This window comes from Buteo buteo, chromosome 3 (assembly GCF_964188355.1).
Source record: "Buteo buteo chromosome 3, bButBut1.hap1.1, whole genome shotgun sequence".
In the NCBI taxonomy this organism is placed as follows: Eukaryota; Metazoa; Chordata; class Aves; order Accipitriformes; family Accipitridae; genus Buteo; species Buteo buteo.
The window spans coordinates 22142060-22166544 of record NC_134173.1 but is presented as its reverse complement, the minus strand read 5'-3'; the positions used below and the strand labels follow the sequence as shown (position 1 = coordinate 22166544).

The window sequence follows — 24485 nt, the reverse complement described above, 5'->3', positions numbered from 1 at the left end:
TGACTGAATTAAAAATACTCAAACAAAAACCATTAACAGAATCCCATAAGAAGTTGCCTGTTGCGTTATATTTCCCAGACACTGTTTTAGCAGTTACGATCCTGGTAGAAAAAATACACAAAGAAGTAAAAGCCTCAAAAGTTGGCTTTGAAAACAACAAGTCTTTGCCACACACTGAGTTCAGTATGTTTTATTGCAAACATTCAGTGAAGAACTAACAACCCTCTGGAGAATTCTAGCTGTTTCTAGGGGGACACCATCACCAGAGCTCCCTGAAGTTGCCATGCAGAGCTACCAGCCATGCAGAGTTGCATGAGCCAGCTCCGGGGGTTTCTGCAGTGCGGCACAGTGTGGTGCTGCCTGCATGGCTGAGGAAGCTGCAGGGCTCTGTGATGGAAATAGAAAGGGAAAGGTGTTGCTTGTGAGGGTAAAGCAATGTTTACAAGGAAAACTAAATGCAAAACTTTTGAAAAAAAAACCTCTGAGATATTGACCTTATTTAGACTGCTTGACTGCAACCACTAATGAAATAACCTTGTTTTCTAGCATCCACACAAAACCAGAGCTATATATCCTGGTAAAATAAAACTTCTTGTATTGCTGGCATCCCTTTGTAGAAAGGAATCAAAGACTTCTTTAGGAAAGACATGTTTTTTCTCTGATGCCACAATTCATGGAAATATCAAATACTCCCAGGAGTTATTCAAATATTCCTAAGAGTTACTGCTCATTAGCAGGATAGAAGAATTCTCCATCATCTGAATATTTTCAGAATGCAGTGAAGGGGAATTGGGAATATTTACAAATGTAGAGACTGACTACAGTGATACAACTTCGGCAAATGCCACACTGGTGGCTAGTAATGCAGGAAAGCATTATAGCGAGAAAATAATATGCTGTCATCATTTGAATTTTCAGTCATTTTTCAAGTGTTTAAGACTGCTAAGTATATGTCACTTGAATGTTCAGAAATGCTGAGGCATATCTTCACCAAGTGGCTAATTTGTATTTGCAATTGAAAGGGTTTTAACATGTTTTTCATGTTCTGGGAATTTCTATCTGTGCGTCAGCTGAAGACTGCATAGCTGGAACTTGTATTTTGTACATTAAAAGAACTGAGAGAAATGTCCAGTGAATAAATATATAATACTAAGATTTCTTTTACAATTTGAGGAGTTTCTTATGATATGGTTTGAATGTTAAGAGCAATCAGACCTTGTATTTGCTGCAGCTTATGATGTAATGTGTTCTTTGAAGAGTAAGCTGCAACAAAGGATAAATGACAAGTTCTTTGGTCATAAATGTAGCTTTTAGCTAAAAAACATAATGGCAAAGGAGAAGAAAAGGAAGGAAATTTCATTTGTTCGTGTATCTTAGTACTAAAGTACCTATATTCACAGTTTGATTCCGGCAACTTTTTCTGATTTTTTTGTGTGTGTGTGTGTGTCTTACAAAGTTTTAAGCATTACTGAAGGTATGAAACTTGATAAAAGTTGAGTATACCATGTTTATATGAAGAATATTGTGTGAAGTGAATGAATTCCCATGTTTTAGGAACTCTTTGTTCTCTTCCTTTTGTAAAAATGTGTTAATTTTATTATTTCCAGTCCTTTGCAGAATGCACCTATGAAGAGAGTATTTTTCTTTTGTAAATTGGCTTAGATAGCATAATTCTGTCAAATATTGCTGTCTAGGTCTCAAATAAAGAGTCCTCCTGTAATTTATGTAAGGAATTTAAAACCTTAAAAAAACCCACCCAGAACTCCAAAAACTCATCTGTACTGAAATGTCTTAAAATAAAGTAAGACCTATTATAAATAATAACATGAACCCTAGAGTAACTGAGTTATATATATCTGAGACTAAAAGAGTGTGTAGCTCAAACATGCTCAGGGGAAATGTATTTTCCTTAAAGCATCCCTCAAAATCAAGCCTTCCCCACTATTTTTCCCAGGACGCTCCATCTTCATGTGGGAAGGGATGTCACATCCTGAGACCCTTCTGTCAGGTTTTGTTGCATGGGCCAACAGATAAAAAAGCTGTCAGGAGGCACAAACACAGACAGCTAATGTGAGCGCATAAGCCTTGCTTTCTTAGGGATTCAGGCAAAGAAAACTCCACCACTTACCTCAGACGTTCACATAAATGGGTAACTCAGGTTCACCTGAGCTCATTGCGCATTGTTGAATATAGTTTGTTGCCAAGATACGGCAACATATGGTTTGTATAACGTGTAAGCAGCAGCAGCAGCAGCAGCTTTGAAGCCAGTGTTAGAAGTCTAATTGGGTGAAATCCAGGGTCCTTTCAAGATGGTGAGAATCCTGCCAGGAACTTTTAGAAGCTCGGACTCATTAACTGCAACCAGGTTCAGAAATAAAGGCAAACATGACTAAGATTTACTCAGCAACTAGGAAAAAATTTCTACACCTCATTCAAAGTATTGATTTATTTACATAACTCTTCCAAAATAATAATAATTTTAAAAATATACTGCAGATTTCAAAACAGGAATGAGCTAGACCCAGTGCTTCTCCAGGTGCTGTTCTTGCAGAAACATCACATGCCTTTAACAAAATTAAAACATAAGCACATACAATTTCTAAAGCTCAGCTGGGGGCCTGCAGCTTTTTTTCTTGATATGCTGTGATGGGTATAAAGCGATGCATAATCACTAACTTGGCAGGCTGCCTTTTTGCAGAGGGACAGGTAGAGCTAGTCTGTGAAAACAGATGACTTGCAAGAATCCCTTACCCCATTTGCTAGAAAATGACAACTCCCTACCACTGATTTGTCTCTAGGAGGTGTAGTTGAAGATATATGTAAAACCAGAAGCTACTCACACAAGATTTTAGGACCACTGTGGATGATAGAGAGTAAGATCATAAGAAGTTCATTTATAAGCACACAGGAAAGGTGTCTGTTGAAAGTAAAGCCTACTGAATATTTATTAGCTACTCCTGCTCTAACACGGTCCAGAAAACACCTTTGGAAATCTTTGTTTTCTGAACTTACTAATGGTTTCTGAACCTATCAATGTACCAAATGTGAACACAAAAGTGCAGCTGCTCCCTCATCCCTTGATTTCTTTCAGCTGCAGCCAAAACAAGTTTTCTTTGTTTCCAGGTAAGTTAATGGTTTTCTATTAACAGCAGAAGAAAGACTTTTTAAAAAGACATAGTGTGGTATCAACCTGTCTCTCTCTCCCACATACACATTGAAAAGCCTAATCAGCAAAGCAGAAACAACCAGGAGTAGCATGCAAGACTTTTGGTGTGGAGTTGTACTGGACTATGAAAACAGTGCTGACAGTCTGACATATATGTTCAGCTGTGGGCTTCATGCCACATTATATCACAGGCTTTCTGCTATCACACACAGGCACTAGGTTTCATTTATCAGAAAGCGTTCACCCCAAAATTACCGTGTTGTTCGGTGGGGTTTTTTTAATCTATAAAGCACACGTAAAACGGGCAAGAAAGACTGAGCAGTGAGGATCTGCTCTGGGTTGGGCAAGCTTCTGCTGGTAATTTATTTCCCCAAAAGAAACTGCTGCTTCATTTCACCCAAAAGAATGTTCTCTGCAAAAACATACCGTAAGTGATTTATGTTATAAGGCATAAAGATCTATGGGAAAAATCTGTAGGAAAATTTCATCCTCAGACCAGCTCTGTAGCTCTAGCATCATCTCAGAGTTTGAAGTGATGTTTTCAAGGGTCTTCAGTGTCCACTTCTGGCCTTTTTTCCTGTTCCTTTCTGTGTTGGTGGTCTGGTGGGGTCCTCCTATATTTGATCAGGAAGGTGATGTAACAGAAGAGGCTAGGGTCCCCAGACCATGTCACTTCAGCTGTTGCTCCACTACTGCGTGCCAGGAAGGCTGGGGAGGGAGTAGGGTTTTTAGCTATGCTCTTGTACTGCTAGGGCAAAACCATGTCTTGTTCATGTCCCTTTATACCACCTGTTCTCCTTGCATCTGCACTGTTGGAGTTTCAGTCCAAGGTGGAGGCAAAATGACAGCCGGAGAGGCATGGTACAATCTAATACCCAAAGGGACAGTCGCAAAACAAAGAGGAATTGTCTGTCTCCTATAGGTGTCTGCAAACATACACTGAATCCTTAGGCTGATGCATTGTTCCTCTCGAGACGCCTACTGGAAGGAAATTGAGTTTCTTTGCCCTTCTCCAGAACATTTGGCATCTCCCTGAGTGATGACACATTTATTGTTACCAACAACGTGAAAATTCCTACATGGAAGCATTTTTTGCTCCTGTAGATATGGGTGCTTGGGTGAAACGAATGGATCACGAAATAATAAGGAACAGGGCGATTACCAGCAGAACTCGTTTGTTATCTGCTGTTGAGCCTCAGTGATGGAGGGAACACAGTCATCTGTGCGCCCTAATGAAATGTGACAGACGTTTAGAGACCAAAGGCTGACATTTCCTGACAGCATCACCATCTGCACACTGAAAGCTGCTAGTATCCAAACAGCATAATCTGTTAAGGGCTGTTTATTATTGTACCTCCAAATCTCAGGTCATGCAGATCCTGGAGTTATATGTCACCAGCTGTGTATGCAGTCCCCTTACCTTAGGTAGGATCCTAATTCTCAGTCTCTCACTGTGCCACCTAGTTGGATGTTTAACTTACCAAATAATCAAGCCAATAGCCTAAGATGTAGATATTTGGAAGGGGGGGGGGGGGGAAGCCTTCTAGCCTGCAGCAGGCAAAATAGATGTTAACCTAGTTCTTATCAGGGCAGATGGAGTTATAAAATCTAAGAGTAAGGGATTTTTCAAGGAAGTAAGGAATTAGTGTATATATGATATACAGAATTTTTTGCAGCTTCAGAATCATAACATGGCAGTAGTTTCTACAGTTCTGCTTCTACACACAATGCAGGTACAGGGAAAACTGTTTAAAGAATGAAAGATGCAATAATGACAGGGGGTTTTACCTAAATCAAGGAAAAACATGTTGTGTCAGATATGCTGGAACACGGAGATTAGAACAGGGAGTACAGGACTGATCCAAATTTTTTTTCTCAAGCATTTTTTTCAGAGCAAGAAAAAAAGGTGACCCTGAGAGATAACAGTACAGGTTAATTGGAGTAAAAAAAACAGCAAGCAAGCAAAAAAAACCCCAACCAAACAGTGGAGGTTAAGTTTATCTTGCAAACTTCAGTGTTTCCTTGCATTATAAGGAAGAGGAGAAAAGGCTGAAGGTACAAGTCAAATTACAGAAGCAGATGTGCCAATTTGGGCTTGAAGAAAATGGTTTTTTCGGAGGTCAGGTACTCTGAACAGCAGTCTTGAATTCCAAACTTGTTTGCTGGAGTACTGTGTTTGCTTTCCTGCCTGGCAGTGAACATGGAGCACCCAAGGGCTTCTTTCCTTCTTTTTTTTTTTTTTTTAATTAAATAAAACCAAACAGAACACCAACACAACCTCACACAAGGAAGGACTTGTTTAACCACTCCACCTGGTGGAGGAATATTCCTGGTCAGGTAGAAGCCCAGTGCCTTCTGCAAAGTTTTATTCCTTGGAGCCTGGCTTGAGACATGCTTCTTTCTCATCCATCCAGCTCCTCTGAGCACAGTGGTGAGCAAGTTGTCGCCCAAGTCAGGCGCTGATCTTTGAAGTCAGCTTTAGCAAACAAGGAAGAGTTTGTGTACCTCCTGAGCTGAAACAGCTCTTGACTTGGTGGCATCTCTGCATCTCAAGTGCCAAGGAAATAGAGAAATTTGCAGCCTTGTGTTCTTTCACCCAGTTACCAGAGGGAAGCATGGCATGGGGCCGAGTTCTTTAAACTTGAGGATGATGCAAGGACATACTGGATCCTTGCACCTCTGGTATGTCAGATATCTCTGTTTTGTGGATCTCTTTATTTGACTGCTGTCTGGAAGTGAATACAGGAAAATAAAGAAACATATGAGGTCAACAGAAGAGCCACAAAAGCAGCTCAGCACTGAGAGGGCCGTTTTCCCAAAACAGTGCAGCTTCTGCTGCTCCCTGCAGGTTTCAGTGATCTAAACAGAAGAGGACAAGTCTTCCTGTTCCTGCCTATAGATTTGGGAAGTCTAATGCTCAGTAAAACAAAGTGACCGTATAAAAGTATCTATAACTCTGGGAAGTATGATGGGAGGAATTACAAGATCTGACAACATGTTTTACTTGTTGCTGGACTGCACAGATATAAACTTCTTCAACTGGTGGAGTACCAAGCAAATTATTAGATCCTCACCACTGTAGATACTCAAATCTGAAAGTCTAGTCTTCTACTATATTGGGTAAAAAAACAAACCAGGGGTGCAGTCTATGCAAAATCTGAAGTCAGCTGGACCTAGTAAACTGTCACAAGTCAGGGCAAACTGTGTCCCAGGAAGAGTTTTTGCCTTGGAAGGAAATATTAAAGATCACTGCTTTATGGGTAATCCCTCAGCAAGAGAGGGCAAGACAACACTGGCTAACACAGTTGTCCTCCTTGGAAATAAACACATACGGTAAGCTGTGGGAAAGGGTGAATATCCCATCAGTGAGGCAAAGAAAATTTATTATGTCCACTCTCCCTGTTCTGGAAGCAGATGGCTTTCGTAGTTCATCTTGTAGCTGAGGATTTTCAGAATGAGCTGTCTCATGTGAAAGAAATCAGGGGAAACAACGTTAGTAGGAGGTATGTTTACTAAGCAAATATGTGGCAAGTGCATCTAGTATAGCAACTGGAGACAGGGGCTTAACCTTCTGGTATGCATGTGCACACATGAATGCACGTGTGCAAATAATAGCAGCTATTCACTCTGTAGGGCAGGAGCAAATGGGTCACCCTGCCAAAGGACACAATTCAAAGTCTTCCATAGACACAAGGAGGTAGTATTTAAGTCTTCAGAACAATACTGTAGTGCTCATTTTCCACCTCATCACAAAGCAAGGAATTACAGTCTTCACTAGCTGGTGTTTCTAAATGGGTTTCAGCTCTGAAAGCACACATGGAACATTTTCCTTAAAGTTAGCAGGAGTGTCTTACTCTAATGTTTTAGAATCATCTTAGGTGGGATCAGTTTCCAGCTTGCATGAGAGTTAATTTTCTCTCTTTCTGTACAAGTTTTACACCAAGCTACTGTCACAACGCATGTGAATGATTCATGATGATCTGTCCCGTGTGGTCTCCTGCTATAGGCAACTGAAGGAGAAAAAACAAACAAACCAAAAAAACCCCAAAACACGCACAACACCACAACAAGGACAAAAAAACCCCCACACTTCCTTTTCTTTAGAACATTATTTATTGTTGCTACTCACCTTTAGTGAAAGAAAAGACAAAAGCCACACCACAATGGAATATGTAATTCCACAGGTGTCCTAATCGAACCAAAACTAAACATGAGCTATTGTTGTTTTAGTGTTAAAACTAGCAAGCTCATATAGCAAATCCAAGTAGCAAGTCACTGGAGGAAAAGTTATTAAAAAAGAAAAGCTGCTTATGTTAATTAAACAAAGAAAATCTGCCTGGCAGACAAGAACAGCTTAGAAGCAAATGCATTTAAAATATGTATCTATTTCTTGGTGTTCCCCAGAGCACTCAAATACAGCTAGCATGCATGCTTATCCATTTGGTCTTAAGGATTAAATAAATTATTGGTCATGTTGACTAAATCCAGGGAAGATACAGTGGTCTTTAAAAACAAAAACCCATGCACATCCACCAAGTTTTATGGATGAAGCTCCAGAAGTAGAGAAAAGACACCTTACTTCTGCCCCCTTTGAAAGGCAGGTGTGGTGGGTTGACCCTTGCTGGACACCAGGTGCCCACCAAAGCCATTCCATCACTCCCCCCCCCTTTCTCAACTGGACAGGGGACAGAAAATATAACAAAGGGCTCATGGGTCATGATAAGGACAGGAGAGATCACTCACCAATTACCATCATGGGCAAAACAGACTCAACTTGGGGAAAATTAACTCAATTTATTACCAATCAACCAATGTAGGGTAACAAGAAATAAACCCAAATCTCAAAACACTTTCCCTCTACCCCTCCCTTCTTCCCAGGCACAACTTCACTCCCAGATTCTCTACCTAGCCCCCCGCAGCGGCGCAGGGGGATGGGGATGGGTTTTATAGTCAGTTCATCACACGTTATCTCTGCTGCTTCATCCTCCTCAGGAGCAGGACTCCTCACACTCTTCCCCTGCTCCAGTGTGGGGTCCCTCCCATGGGAGACAGTTCTCCACAAACTTCTCCAACGTGGGTCCTTCCCAAGGGCTGCAGCTCTTCATGAACTGCTCCAGGGTGGGTCCCTTCCACAGGCTGCAGTCCTTCAGGCACAGACTGCTCCAGTGTGGGTCCCCCGCAGGGTCACAAGTCCTGCCGGAAAACCTGCTCCAGCGTGGGCTCCTCTCTCTATGGGACCACAGGTCCTGCCAGGAGCCTGCTCCAGCACAGGCTTCCTGCAGGGTCACAGCCTCCTTTGGGCATCTACCTGCTCCAGCGTGGGGTCCTCCATGGGCTGCAGGTGGATATCTGCTCCACTGTGGACCTCCATGGGCTGCAGGGGGACAGCCTGCCTCACCATGGTCTTCATCACGGGCTGCAGGGGAATCTCTGCTCTGGAGCCTGGAGCACCTCCTCCCCCTCCTTCTTCACTGACCTGGGGGTCTGCAGGGTTGTTTCTCTTACATGTTCTTACTCGTCTCTCTGGCTGCTGTTTCTGTGCCCGCTGCAACTTTTTTTCCTTCTTAAATATGTTATCAGAGGCGCTACCACTATCACTGATGGTCCCAGCCTTGGCCAGCAGCAGGTCCATCTTAGAGCCAGCTGCCATTTGCTCTGTCAGACACAGGGGAAGCTTCTAGCAGCTTCTTACCGAAGCCACCCCTGTAACCCCCGCTACGAAAACCTTGGCACACAAACCCAATACAGCAGGATACAGCACAAATTAAAAGCCCATTGGGCCTCAGAAGAACCCCTTTGTTCTGGAAAGCCCAAAATAGGGAAAAAGGTTCGGCCAAAGCTTATCATGAGGCAGCAAAAGCCAATGACAAGAAAACCCATCCATTAGAAACCAGGCTCCATCTGTATTGCTGCTCACTCCCTACTGAGTGTCAGGTGAGGAAGACATAACCAACATCTCAGGTTTTCCCCCTCACTCCCACAAATTCTTTTAACAAGTTTATCTCTGTGTTACAGGAACTCGTTAAGAGAAAGTAGGCTGTGCCAATATTCAGGTTTTCATTAATTTAATTTCTTCTCAGACCTGAGTGGGTAACCAAGAGACTTAGAGTGAATCCCACATCCTTTCAAGAATTTATTTTACTACTTCTTATCTTTTCTCCTAATTTAGATCAAACTTTTTAGAAAAGCCTTCAGTAATGACACATTAACCCCTGTATTTGACATTAGCACACATTTAAAGAACAACTGCAGCATATTTCATGGTAGTCATATTGAGAATAGTTACATAGCTATTTTTATATACTTACCATTGTAAAAAGTCACCAAAAAAAATCAGACACAACGTGAGTAGACACTGTAAGACTTTTAGGTGCATTATTTGCTATTGAATAAATATTCAAGGATTTCCAACTCTTAACTATAATATTATCACAGAATGCTTTTAATTTTATCATTTCAGAAAAAATAAGATAGCTGTTTCCAAGTCACAGGTTGTTTTTTTTATTTTGAAGCAGAGATTTCCAATGTAACCGCACAGAACCAAAAACTTTATGAATAGTGGTATTTAGTAATCTCTTACAACATCCTGCTGTGACTACATGAATTTCCATTTAGGTGTTGCTGCTTGATTACCTTACAAAGAATAGCACAACTATGGTAGCAAAATTGTGATAATCAACCTGAATGAAAACATAGCAAGCACAGTGCAGGATAGTCACAGACACCTGATTCTTCTTCATGAAAGGGGTTGTGATAAATGCACTTTCACATGGTTGTGCATCCTTCTACTTACCACTGATAAGTGCTAAAAGGTGGTGAGTTTGTTTTAAATACATATAGATACCATTTTGATTGTCTTGTATTTTTAAGATATGAATTATTGTGCTGAATAATGCATTCATTACTACAAGCCTCATGAGCACATTGCTTATTTCATAAGATTGTCTAGTGAATCTGAGAATTGCTTCCCTTCTTTGACGAGAGAAACCAGAGACATGTAAGGTATTAAGAATTTCTTTAAGAGTTTTTTTTTTATTTGTAACCAGACCTGCATCACACCTGTAATAATTTCTGCAGTCCATATTTTCTCCAGAAAATATAATCTGTCAGTGAAAATACCAAAAATACCTGCTTTCACCATGTAGTAAGCATATAACAAGCCAAGGGTAAAGTTTTCTTTTGTGCAGTTCTCTCACATGCGGTACAGATCTCAACTACACATCCTGGATGCAAGTGGTGTGCAGAACATCCTTTGTCAATAGGAGATACTAAATGCATGCCTTAATTTAAGTATATATACTACAGATAGGAGATGCATTATTTGCCTCTCAGGGAAAACTACACTATTTAAGCTACAGTATTTGTTTTTCCTCAATAGGAGACCATAGAAAACTTCCTCAAGGCTCTGCTAGGCTTCCTACCATTTTTATCTTTCCAAGATACTAGACTTCTGACAGCACTGAAAATGATGGGCATGATTTAATGGTTGAATAATAGTGTGTCTAAAAGGGCTAGGACAGTAAAGGGATATTGTAGAAGAGCATAGTGGGAGGAGGAGGGGAATAGGCTCATATGAAGCAGTGGCAAAAACCTGGATTCACTGGCTTTTGAAATTCCTCTGTTTCTAACACGATGACTTAAAAAAAATTGGACATGCAAACAAGTTTCCAAACTACATTACTAAAATAATCACCATGAACATAAAAAAAAAAAAGAGACATATTGCTAATTTCTGGGGGCAAAAAGCATTAAAAAAACCCAGAATAATCCCAAAGAAATGGGGATTTTGCTCTTCTATAGCTCTCCTTCCCACAGCACTGTAGGTCTGTGGCAAACACCATTTTGCACCAGAGTCTCTTCAACAGGCTTGCTCTCTCTCATCCACTAGACTTGCCTAACCACCAGCCTCAGAATTGAACCTTTACTCATGATCAGTTTTCTAAGGCTCTCAGAAAGCACAGTTACAAAAAGTGCTTAGAAAAGAACTACCTCCCAACCAAAGATCAACTGATGAAAAAGCTAATGGTAAAAAAATTGCTATTATGACAAACACACATGTGCCTCAAAACCCAACTACTTCTACCTTTCAAAATTTGCTTGGCTAGAAAAATTCACCCAGTGTCTATAGAAGTGAAGCAACTGTGTACTTGAAATCCAAGTCAATTTTCATTATTAGAGGATTTAGAACAACTTTAATCATGTTGAATTCTTCCTTGCATTTTTAAGTGAAAGAAGATTGAGCTAAATCATTATCTGGTATGAGTCAGTGCTGTTAAATTAAAAAAAAAAATTGAACCAAGCAGATTTCAAAGGCTTAATATTACAGTACATGGCTATTCATGACTAAGCCTCTGGCCATGAGAAAGAATCCTGAAATTGTTTAACACAAGCAGTAGGACACAGAAAGTAATAGCCAATTACTTAAAATAAAGTCTCTTTAAGAATCATCTAACTGAGTAGAAAAGCAATGACAAAAGTTTGTCTCCTTCTTTGCAGATCCTGTGCATCTGCTTCTCTATATCTCTAGGTATATTACTACAAGAATTCAGTTGAAGCAGAGCTACAAGCCATTTCTAGAATTAAATATACTGTTATTCATTTCAGATGTGTAATAGTGCAATCATCATTACAGTAAGGGAGCATAAAAGTGAAAGCTACATTTATTTAATTTGTATTTTCAGAAACATCATGGATTTTTTCAGCTTTATAGAGCAGTTAAAAGATAAGTTCTGTATTACCAGCTTAAAGCAGTGCTATTTGAGGTGAATCTATGTAACAATTGCAAATATCTAAAATCACTTCATACCCAGCAGGTGAGAAATATCTATGATGACAGAATTCAGACACAGTATATTTCCATCCTTCAGGATATTAATAAATTCAAAACCTTTTTTAAAAGCCACTCAAGTCTTCACTTTCTGTAAATCAAGGCCCAGCAAAGTTGCAAAACTGAAGGAAGAGCTGGCAAACTCTATATCAGCACATCAGTTTCTCTTCTTTCAATATTAAGAAAATTAAAAAGAATAGTTGAGGCACAAGTGATTTTTATGCAGAAGTATAGAAGTATTTCAAATAAGTAGACTAAAACTTCAGTACTTCTTTTAACTTCTTTAAAAAAAGACATAGATCATAGGTCTATGATCAGAGTCATAGATCACAGTCACTGCAGTCTTACTGGATTGCTTTTTTTTTTTTTTTTCCCCAAGATGAAAAAAGAAATTGGTTCACAGAACTTACCAAATCCACTTTATACTGCTACTTCACATAGTCCATGTTTAATCAAAGCAAAGTACAAACACGTGCTTCAAGGCAGCCTGAAAGCATTCTGCTACACTTTATAGTAAACTATTTCTTCAGTGAAGACAGCTTCAGTGAACCCCGTAACTTAAAGAAGAGTCCATCCAGCTGAACTGACATAAACATTGCACGCAGAACTTACATGAAAGTGCACTGGCAGCAAGCTTTTGAGAATAAGTCCATACCATAAGAGCTTGTGCTTGAAACTACTTTTATAGCTATGGTTATTGTTTCTGTTAAGAGGCACTGCATAAATATGGAGTTAGTCATCTAATGCACTTAATATTTCTCAGCTGAGGACTATTGCAGCTTTACCCTATGTCTAGGTGTGATTATACTTTGGTTTGCTTTACAACAGTGACATTGCACTAGCTATACAGCTGATACTAAAGAGAAGGCTGAAAACACTGCAGACTGGAGGATTGAAAAAAAAACCAATCCACTCCTTTACTTCTTTTCATGCTTCTTCATTAATTTTCCTCTTTCTAGTTGGAGGCTTGTACTGCTGTTTGTTCGTTTCTCCTTTTGCTGGCTCTCCTGCGAAACTTGCTGCACTGCTCGGAGGATAGCAGTCTGCACAATCTGCTTGCTGGCATTCTGCAGCTTAACTTCATCTTGCTCCGTCCCTGGCTTCTCACCTGCCAGAACCAAATGACAAAGAAAGGGAACTAAGCATTTGTGGCTATTCTGTGAACACCTGAAGGATAGAAAAAAAGGAGGAACCCCCCCCCCCCCACAGAGTGCTTGGGAACAGCTTATTGCATAAGAAACCTGCTAATACAGAAGTTGATGAAGTAGGGTGGAAAGTGCCTCTGTGTGCTTAGCGCTACAGGACTGAATGAAGGGGGAGACTTTGGACAGCTGCGGCTTCACAGCTGAAACAAGCACAGCTGCATTTTGCAGCAAGACAGGGAAGGAGTGTTTTCCATCCAGTTGTGAATCGCATCCTTTTTGACTTCAGTTGCACTTCTGGATGGGGAACTGGACTTCATTTTGCAAGCCTGACATGTTCTCCCTCACCACCATACAGAGAAAAAACTGTTTCATTAACATTTCTATTTACTTTTACTTCAGATTAAAAGCCCTCAACCTTCGAATTCCGATTTGACTTCAAGGTACAAAATTTTGTTAAATGTCAGTTTATTAATCCTTAGCTACATTTGCAAAAAGATTTGCAAAAGCATTACAAAATGCTCAGCTTGCTATAGGTAAAATACAAAAAAAAACCTGAATCCCAACATCCTCTATAGCAACCTGACAAATATGTATTTCTTATGTCACACTTCCTTGTTTTGCCAAAGTGCTAAAATCTGGAGACAAACAAAGTAATGTAGTGTGAATACTGACATTTTGTAATGAAGAATAGTTTAAGAGGTTTCTCTTTGGAAGTAACTCCTAACACAAATGACAATTTGGCAGGACTATAAAGCATGCTGTGTAATGTTCAAAGTTGATCTTGATATAAAAAAAAATTTCTGAATTAAGGTGGTGTAAGGTGATGTATTGGCATTTAGGAAAATGTAGTCTTGGTTGCTAATTGAAATGCTTAGGCTAGGGGCTTATTTACATCACTAGATTTGATTTGAAAGATTTTTAAGACAGTCATAGTTCTTTCTCAATTGGCTGCTGTGCTCAAGTATTTCATTAAACAGGATTTCTATTTTGCTATCTGTTTTAAAGCCATGTATTAAGAATTATGTCCCGAGAGAAATAAAACACTGAATTAAAGGTCAGATGCTTTTATGGACATCCGCATGTAGAATTGTGAGAAATTCCCAAAGTTCTTTAAGAATTTTTTGCAAGGAAATTTAAGATAGAGACAAAAAATAGAATCACTTGTTTACCTTAAGCAAGACACTACTAAGATCTGATACACTTGAGGGAAGGGACAAGGTCCTGCACCTGGGTCAAAGCAATCCCCAATGTCAATGCAGACTGGGTGGTGAATGTACTGACAGCAGCTTTGTGAAGAAGGACTTGGGGATACTGGTAGATGAAAAATTGGGTATGAGCTGGCAATGTGCGCTTGCAGCCCAGAAAACCAACAGTATCCTGGGCTGCATCAAAAGAAGTGTGACCAGCAGGTCAAGTGAGGTGATTCTCCCCTCTACTCTGCTCTGGCGAGACCCCACCTGGAGTGCTGCCTCCAGCTCTGGGGTCCTCAGCACAGTGAAGACATGGGCCTGTTGGAGCCAGTCCAGAGGAGGGCCACAAAAATGACCAGAGGGATGGAACACCTCTCCTATAAGGACAGGTTGAGAGAGTTGGGGTTGTTCAGCCCAGAGAAGAGAAGGCTCCAGGGAGACCTTACTGCAGCCTTTCAATATATAAAAGGGGCTTATAAAAAAGATGGAGATAGACTTTTTACCAGGGCCTGTAGCAACAGGACAAGGCGCAACAGTTTTAAACTGAAAGAGGGTACATTTAGATTGGACATAAGGAAGAAATTTTTTTTATGATGAGGGTGGTGAGACACTGGAGCAGGTTGCCCAGAGAAGTGGATGCCCCATCATTGGAAGTGTTCAAGGTCAGGCTGGATGGGGTTTTGAGCAACTTGGTGTAGTGAAAGATGTCCGTGCTTACGGCAGGAGGGTTGGACTAGATGATCTTTAAAGGTCCCTTCCAACCCAAACCATTCTGTGGTTCTATGATTCCATGATCTGTGAGCCCAAAACAACCAACAGCAAAACGATCAAAGCTTACTCTATGAGAAAGAAATAATTCATTATTTCCCATGTTTATTTGAAATTACTTCAGAAAACATACTTACTTTTATCATGTTCATATTATACATGTTCTGGCTAAAAGTAAAATAATAAATGTGGCTTAATTCTACTGAAATTGAATAATTTTTTTTAAAAACCTGCAACTGTACTGAGATGACAAAGTTTGTCTACAATGAAGAGGTTAAAACCATGAAAACTTAGAAAACATGCTTTAAGCTGGAAAAGCTGACTGAATGGAATCACTTGAATTCTTGGCACAGTCGACTTCCCTGATTCAGTTTGCTCCACACCTCAGCACTTGAAACAGTCAGGGTTTTTGATAAAATTCAATGTTAATTAACAGTAAAATACAGATATTTCTTTATTACTCAAATATGAACTCACTTTGTATTACACAATGAATTAGTCTTCTTGCTGTGCTGAGAAAGATCAGCCAACTCAGCTAATATTCAGAAAATAATATATTAACAAAAGCATGGATAAACATGAAATTGTAAATACAAATGAGTATGCTGGACTGGACTCTGAGGTTACATGAAATGTGAAAAATTTGCCAACCCCTATAGCCATAAAAAAACCCAGAATTTATTGTTAAAACCATACTGACATCAAGCACATTGTTGTTGAAAATTACTCAGTTTTCTTTCCTTAGGAATGCTTTATTATTTATGTGGTTCTTGCCACTTAATCTACAAAATCTGTACTTTAAATATTTTTATATTGGGAATGTCATCCACAGTAACACCCAGCTGAAAAAAGGACAGTTTTCCAGTGAATTTCTACCCGAGTTTTTGAGTTGTTTATCTTGGAGCAAAGCCTGCCTGAAAACACCACTCAGATAAGTGAGACCTAGATTATGTCTGTCCAGCTCTAACTCATTAGGTGATTATTCTATTTGCTGGGAAAACAAACCAAGAACAGAGAACCCCAAACCTCTGGACTACTTCTGCCCTGCCTGATGGTTTAGGTATGCACAGAAAGGAAATAAGGCAGCTCAAACTCTTAAGAATTTTACATTTGTGTAACACAGGGTGATAGTAACCCAGGTAACAACAGCTAACTGGCTTTGGAAACAGACGGAGTCAAAGCTGTTGGCCTGGGGTGATGTGAACAACAAGAACGTTGGCAGCTTATGCTGACCATCTAAATTAGAAGCAAGAGTGAAAACAATAGCCCTTTTTGAGGGGGATATCTGACACTATGTGGAGGTCTGAGCCTGTGCTGGGACAGTTACACATAGTAGCTGGACTGCCAGCCAGGATCCAGACATGTCAAGCAGTCAGACGTGAGCGTCCAGCTCCCCTGGGTGTGTGGTGTCCATCACAGCTGCCCCATCTGGACATGATCCTGGGCAAATGGTTCTAGGTGACCCTGCCTGAGCAGGAGTTGGACAAGATGACCTTCAGAGGTCCCTTCCAACCTCGAGCCTTCTGCCTTCTTGTGATTCTAGCTGGTGAGGCTGCCATAAAACCCAACTTTTCCACTTTCTGAAGGAGTAAGCAGCAATCTCTGGAAAAGTATCCCCACTACATTCTCTTCTTCCAATTACTCATTTCAAGGAAAGCAGTTAGCACAAAGCTGTTTTCTGAGAAGCTCATTTATTGATATGCTGGACCTAGTCTGATCAAGACAGAGATTGACTAAGGAAAGCAGAGATGACTCATGCAAGGATACCAAAGGGGCTGAGCTGGAACATTATCTATCAAACTGCTCCACCTTGCTGAAATACAGACTGCTATGGATATAAACAAAGGCAGAAATTTGAGTGCCTATAGAATTAATCAGGCATTTTAAGAACTGCATCTTTTCAATTTGGTAAAACAGAGACATCGCTCTTGTTGTCTAAGTATTTGGTGTTTAGCTAATCAAAATAAGAGTTACTAGGGTGATAAGATAAAAATTAATTGTATCTATGATTTTTTTTAAGATTTGAAGAATAACTAGTTTAATTAAAATTCCATGACAAAAGGTCACTTGAAGTAATTGCTGGGAAAAACTTGCAGGATAGCAGAAACAGCATTCTGCCTACTAGTTATCCTTGTCTAATGACTACTTTTTTGTCTTGATGTCAGAATATCTTTTCTACTTATTCTCTCCTGCTTACCTGACTTTTACAGGAACCCAGCACCCTAATTCTGTAAATAGAGAATTGAAAAATCCAGGTTAAGTGATGTTAAATCCAAGGCAGCAATTTTATCATTAAGACATAACAAATTCTCTTTAGCATCTTTTAATTACCTTATCTTTCACTTGGTAAGTTTTATGCCAACTAACATAGCAGATGAAAAGTAATTTGCAAACTCCAGCCTGGTTCTGCAATGTAAAGTATACTCTGAGAGATTTAAAAAACTTCAAAATCTTGGACTGACTGCAGGAGTCAGTCACATATTCCACTTTGATCTAAAACTAGTGCCGTACATCAGTACCTCAAAGTTCCTTTGGCTCACTTGAAGATGTTCCCCATGAAGGAAAATAGGCTAGTAGTTTGGAAAAAGAATAAAAGCATTTGAAGTAGATTCCAAGTGTTCATTTCAATTATTAGAACTAATATTAGTTTAAGCCCAAGAACATCTTGTGTGGGACACTTTACATTCTCTGTGATGTTTCGGGACTATGGAATATGCCTAGAAAAGTAAGTATACATGGAAAATGATAGCTACAGAGAAAGAGCATTTAGCACAGATTAAATCTTGAAGAACTTTGCTCTGGTTGCACATGGAGCTTTTCTCATTTACACACTTCACTTCCTTTCCAGCCTGCAATCAAAGTAGTCTCCTGCACTTTCTGTTCATATCCCTCATGCCTTTTCCCTTTCAGCTTGCTACAAGATAAATTTAATATGCCTTATAAACACTCCTACGAAGTAACACTCAACAACAGGTCATTTGTTTGAATCAGCAGTTAAGTTCTCTACCGTATCTTTTCATAGGATTGTTGGGAATACTATCATGAAGCTAAAATACCACAGGCATGACCTTGCTCTTGCAAAGATGTATGTCCATCCCAGATCCACTAATGCTGGCAATGAACTGTTGGAGAAGGAGACACCTTTCAGTGGGTGCAGAATCAGTGATTTAGAAGGAAACAGAAGCAACATTTCTCACGTGAAAAGAGAGCTGGGTCTAAATGGTGAATAAACTGTGGTAGGAAGGAACTTTGGGCTCTTGGAGAACATGGACTAGAAATAATTTATCCCATACTTTTTGAGAAGACATTAGTCATGCATGAGCATGCACCATCATGAACGTACATCCAACCTCAGGAAACTTCTACTGTCCCTCAGTTATCCCTTTTGCTTCATCACCTATATGAGGTTACTGCTTTTCCCAGGAGAAAAATAATGCCTTTAATTTTAATTCACCTTTCCTCAAAGCATGTGACATTTATGCAGCTCATCATGTCTTCCTGCAGGTTAGGTCTCATTCTGTCTCAAGGCACAATACAACCACTGCATTTGAAGAGAACAGCTTAGCTTATATGACAGGTTCCATGAATCCCAAGGGCCATGCATCAGAGGTCAAAAGTTCATGTTCTGCTTCACAGAAATAATAAATGAAGTTTAATTCCAGCAAATGAATACCACTAAAGTTGCACTTCTGGAAAAAAAGAAGTTTTTGTTTGTGTAAACAGCTTTGAGCTTAACAACATCTAAAACTAACAATAAAAATCACATTCTTCTAAGCAAACTTCTGAGCAATTTGGAACTCACTATTAGCCAAAATGTATTCCCCTGTTAGCTACAATTTTAATGTATGCGAAATTTCTGAAGCTGAAAGAGCCAAGAAGCAAATATTCTTTCTTCATTTTTACATAAGATTATGCAGGTATATCCTTTAACCAAACTTACTATTTGTTTATCAACATATTGCTTTGGATTGCAATAGTTAACCGTTGTACTATTTTCTGCACCATTAGAATTAATTTTTTCCTTTATTAATAAGAATTAATAATAATCCAATGAAAATACTGCTCTCTGGTAAATCTATTTCAATTCTATTGAAAATTACTACTGTAATTTTTATAATCCAACTGACAGTACTAACAAGATTTTTAAATGGAATGGAAGTATAAGTAAGCAAGACTGCAACGATAAGACTTCATCACAAGGTACAGTATGGATGCATGGGAGCTGTATTTATGGAAAAAAGTTGCAGGATATTACCTAAATTGTGTTTATAAACTGCAGACCTTTCAAAAAATTAAAGAACCTGGCAAGTTTGTAATGACATAACATACATGTATATGTTGTAGTAATTAACAGTAACATTCTTTGCATCAATATTGATATTCTTCTACTACAAGAAACAAAGTTCAGTTTTTTAACCTCCCATTGGCATTAGGCAGTGACACATCTCTCCATCCTGACAGCCAAAGAATGGAAGTTACAGGTGAGCCTCTTCTGGCGAATACTTTTGTAACCTGTGAATTCAAATGGTTAAAAAATCTCCCTCTTTGATTTGCTTTATAGGTTGGTGCTACAATTTCAGCATTAGAAGCCTAATTTGAAGAAAAGATATAAAATATGAGGCTGCACAGCATCCATAATCAGGAAATGATGACAAGTCATGTTAATTACATCTAGAATGAATGAACACGGCAGTCAGCCAGGGCTGCAGGCTTTCCAACAAGTGCACAAATCCAACGTTATGCATGAGTGTCATTAAGCTATTTACAGCATTAGAGACCCGATTTGTCTTAATGTCAGTAATGATGCCAGTTCAGAGACCTCATGAAAAGGTCCTACAATGAAGGTGTAAATTTAATCTTAAAAAAATTAAATAAGAAATGTATTAGAGTTAATTCTGTCCAGTACTGTTTTTCATACTCCAAAATGGAGCCTTGTGAAGTCCTCACTGATAGCTGTCAAGTATCTGAGGGCAATACTCAGTTACCCTGATTCCTTGAGGAAGAAGGGAGGACACTGAACATATCAGAAATGCTAAAAGTACTTTCATGTAGGATTGTTGTATTTTTCCTATTCCCTAACCTGAGGTATGCAGGGGATTTTAACACTCACTTTCACTAGAAAAGTCATGGCTCAGTTCAGGTATATTTTCTGCCCTAACCTCACTCCTTAACTCCTGCTGTGCAACCAGCACAGAAGAGGAGTCCTGTATCAGGACTACTTTGCTCTTCAAAACAAGTTTTAAGAATGAAGCTGGAACAACCCTGCTCTGAAGACAAATCCAGGAGGAATGGAAGGGTGAAGGAAAAGAGCAGAAATGCAGATAAACTGTCTCAAAGGACATAATAATATCACCACAGTAATACTTTATTGTATCTTTTTTTTATCCAGACGTTAGCTATATCTGAACTGAGTTTTTGAAAATTTTTTTCCCACTGAGTTTTGCTCTTTCTTAAGACAAAAGAGTATCTGGAAGTCTTTGGTTTGTGTGCTAGATAAAAGTTATCTTTTTGAAGACTTCAGTGAGTTATTTCATACTATTTGAAATATGCCAGCCAAAATGAAGCGTCCAAACTTTTTTAGATTAAGAGGTTGTTGTGATCTACAGGTACATTATCTGTTCTTAAGCATCTTCTCAACATGTTTTAGTAAGATTTCTTGCCATACTTTAATAAGATTAACTAAAAACAGATTATACATTTCATTCTATATATTTTCTAGGTATTTTCACATATAGCAATAAATTCATTCCTTAAGGACTATGTCTTTTCAGCTTTGAAGACTGGATGTAGTTTGAAGTAGTAGTCACTGAAAATTCTGCAACACCCAAACCTGTAAATGTGATACTCAGATTTTGGTCCCAGCAGGAAAATTTCTGGGTCTAATACTGTAAACTAACAGTAATTTATGAGGGCTTTTAACTCCTAGGCTAGAATTCAGTGTATTAAAAATAAGATACTTCCTGAAGAGCATCTGGGACCAGCTGCTCCAAAGTTAATGAACAATTTAAATTCTCTTCACCTGTACAATTTTGCTATTTCTTTTAGGGAACACACTTCAAATACTGAAATAAGAAATCTCTCTGCATCAAATGCTATGCTTCTCCCATAGAGGGAGAGGTCCAATGGCACAGATACAGGTGACCCATATGTCATCTAATTCCCTCTGCCTTCTATTTTCTACAGTTTAGGTGCTCAGAGATTCCTAGTCAAACAGAAAACATTAAGCACAGAAAGCTAAATAACATTTAGGCCTTCTGAATCTGTACCAAAAAGGTCACTGGTGGACTTGCACAAATCCCCACCGAAATACCTAGCTTTGCTAGGTGTTAGAATACTTTTTGTATCCACCACTGTATAGCATAAGTGAATGGAAAGTTTTCAATGGAGGCATATTCCACTACTAAAGGTTTATTTTGCTAGCTGTTGTGTTTATATTTCTGCAATGCTTTGTGGTTTTTGGTATTGAAGAACTATGTACAAGTTAATTAAAATTTGCTATAACTGAACCTGATTTATTTTTTTTTAAAGTGAAAAAAATAGGGAAGATGTTATATAACCTGTCAAAAGCCAGCAAGTCAGTGAAAATATTCTGCTACATTTTAGATGTGTTTCAATTTATACCAGATTATTCAGAGTCTCATTTCAGAAATTGTCTAGCCCTTCCTTATCTCTAAAAAAAACCAAACCCCAAACCAAACCAAACAACCCAACCTAAATTTGCATACACACAAAACAGCATAGAAGAACCTTCCTGCTTATTTTAGAATGTAAGCAGAGTTTGAAAGCTGTATATAAGGCTATTAGTAATTGAGGCTGAGATTTTATATATATATGTATGTATGTATATACACAAGCTCACAAAAGAAAGAGAATCAGAGATTATATAAATTTAAAGTGCACCTTGAAAGAGTAAAAAACCAGGGTTTTTTCATAGCTGTAATCTTGATGGAATTCCTGTTTGCAACAGGATGCCATGACATGCTGTTTTCCCCTCTTGAAGCTAATTCTCTAACTTCCCAGAGAAATATTTTCTGCTCTAAGAAAACTTACTTCAAGACAAAATGTAATGTCAATCTGCAAGTATTTAACAGAAGTAGTAATGGATATACACCCCCTCCATATTGACAAATGGTGAACGGATTCACTGATCAAAGTAAGAAAATACAGTGTCATTATATCAAATATGCATACTACAAAGTGAAGCAAATATAAGTAATTCACAGGAGATTATATTTGCCTTACCATTAGAGAAATATCTGAGTAGAATATGGCTCAATTTACCTCTTCAGGCAGAAAATTTCAGACTCTCTTGAAGAAGGAAAACAGCATCTTCTGATAACATGACTACAGGCATTTGCAAGGTCAGATGACAGCAGCACAGAACTCACCTGCCTTGACTTCCCTGGCAAGGCATTCTGAAGGAACCTGAAGCATTTTATGGCTATTCAGGTCAGCTTTTCATTTCTGCTAACATCAGTAAAGATTCTGCCCCAATTGCAATCCCTTAAAAAATAATAAATCTTGTTCCATAGGAGCTTGCAAATTATTAGAGAAAGAACACATTACAAATGGGTAACCAGTAAGCAGATAATTTCAGAAAGCCTATAAAGAAATTATTAATACATTATTTGCAAAGAATTTTTGCTTAACTTAGTATTTGTAAACTTAGTATGACAGATTGTGTCCTTAATAAAATCCTTAAGAGACAACATTGAAGGTATAGGAATAAATCTACCTATTCACTGTATTTTACAGTAAGTGCATTTAATTTCCATTACCATGATAAAGCTTGCAAGGTTGAAATCCTATTATTTATGTCTATAACAAGTACAACAGAGCAATTCATCTAGAAGAATAATGATTTGGAGGGACATATCTTAGAGGTCAGTGTAACTCATTCCTTTTGTACATTCACTGTTTGACCTTCCTGCTCAATACATGGATCCCATACACAGTGCCAGTAAGGATGTTAATAATGACTGTATGACTTATTACCACCATCCCCCAACTATGAACAACTCCTTCAATATAGGCCACTACACAGCCACTGAGAAGACAGGATTCTTTTCACTGCTAACCTTATAATAATGTTAATATATAATATAATATTATAACCTTATAATCCTGATAGGATTCAGCCCAGTGATATGCAAGTGAAAGGTGCCAGCCTTACTTATTTAAGCCTTCAGTTCTGTTAATAATAATTTGAAAAAGTAAATTCTGTGACAGTTTTTAACACTATGTTGAATCATACTTTAAAGAAATATTGCCTCTAGGACTGTTGACTACGTTTTAAGCTTGCTCTTTTCATCACATTTCTGAATATCTATGAACTAACTTTTTCTTTCACCTCACTAGTGAGATCTGCTAGTGGAATTTCACAGCAGGGGAAAGATCAATGTGTTATTGGGGAGAGGTCAGCACAAGAAATAATTTTTCCTCAGCAAAAAAAACCCAAGAAATTTCCTTGCCTCCAGGCAGCAAACACTTTGAGGTATTGTTGAGAGCTCTTAGCTGCAAGTACATTGTCAGATACTTTTGAGGGGCAACTGGCCTTCATACTCATACCAGCCATCACAAATTCTGGACAAGAAAACCATTATATCAGACTGCATGAGGTCTGCAAAGTAGCCTTGCCTGTAGCCTCCAAATTATGTCCATAACATGGTCTTTGTCAACATTAAGCTCATGAGAAAGAATCCTACATGTATATACTATTACAATATTACTATTGCATTAGCAGGGGCAGGTGTTGGTAGCGCAGAACTTGGAGCATTAGCAGAATGTAGCACAGCAATTAACAGGGACAAGGACTGTGCCCTGCCTTACTACAGTTGTTCTCATGGGTGAAAGGCACTTCATAACTGAGAGTTTCGGAGTACCACACTGAGCACAAACACTGGAGATATCCCACAACAGATTATCTTCAGAAAAGTAAAGTTATTGGTAGTAATTTCTCCATTCATTAACAGGTGCCTCTATAGCGTCTTGGTCTGTGCATTACGGACAGGGTCCTCCACAGCACCTGTAACTGTATCGAAAAAAGAAAAAGGCTAACAAGAAATTTCATGTTTTCACATCCTGCAGCACAACAGGTTGTTGCTTTTCCAGCTTTTCCACTAGATGAGATCAAGACTATTCAGACAAGTAAGCACATCTGTTTCAGTGTGCAGCTGCTATGTCTTCAATTGCAGTTTAATGAGATTCCTAAAATGTTTGGTACAGGATGCACTTCTGATATTCAGTGTCATTATGCAAGTCTGCTACACTTCTAGCTTAAAAATTTTAAGAACAGCTGTACTGCTGAAAAGCTAGTTGAAAAGCTATTGCTATTGTAAGAAAAAGGTGCTGAGCAGTGAATATTCTGACTTCTCTAACGTATCTTTAAA

At 38.8% G+C, this 24485-nt stretch overlaps 1 protein-coding gene across 1 annotated transcript in view; it reads right to left on the bottom strand.

The window, feature by feature from the left end:
• Positions 1–12744: 12744 nt before the first annotated feature.
• The window catches only part of AKAIN1 (A-kinase anchor inhibitor 1), a 29218-nt gene continuing 17477 nt past the window's right edge, over positions 12745–24485 (bottom strand). Inside the window, exon 3 of the mRNA XM_075023062.1 lies at positions 12745–13101. Within this exon, the coding sequence (XP_074879163.1) occupies positions 12911–13101 (191 nt within the window). The 3' untranslated portion in view covers positions 12745–12910. The remainder of the gene's footprint in view (positions 13102–24485) is intronic.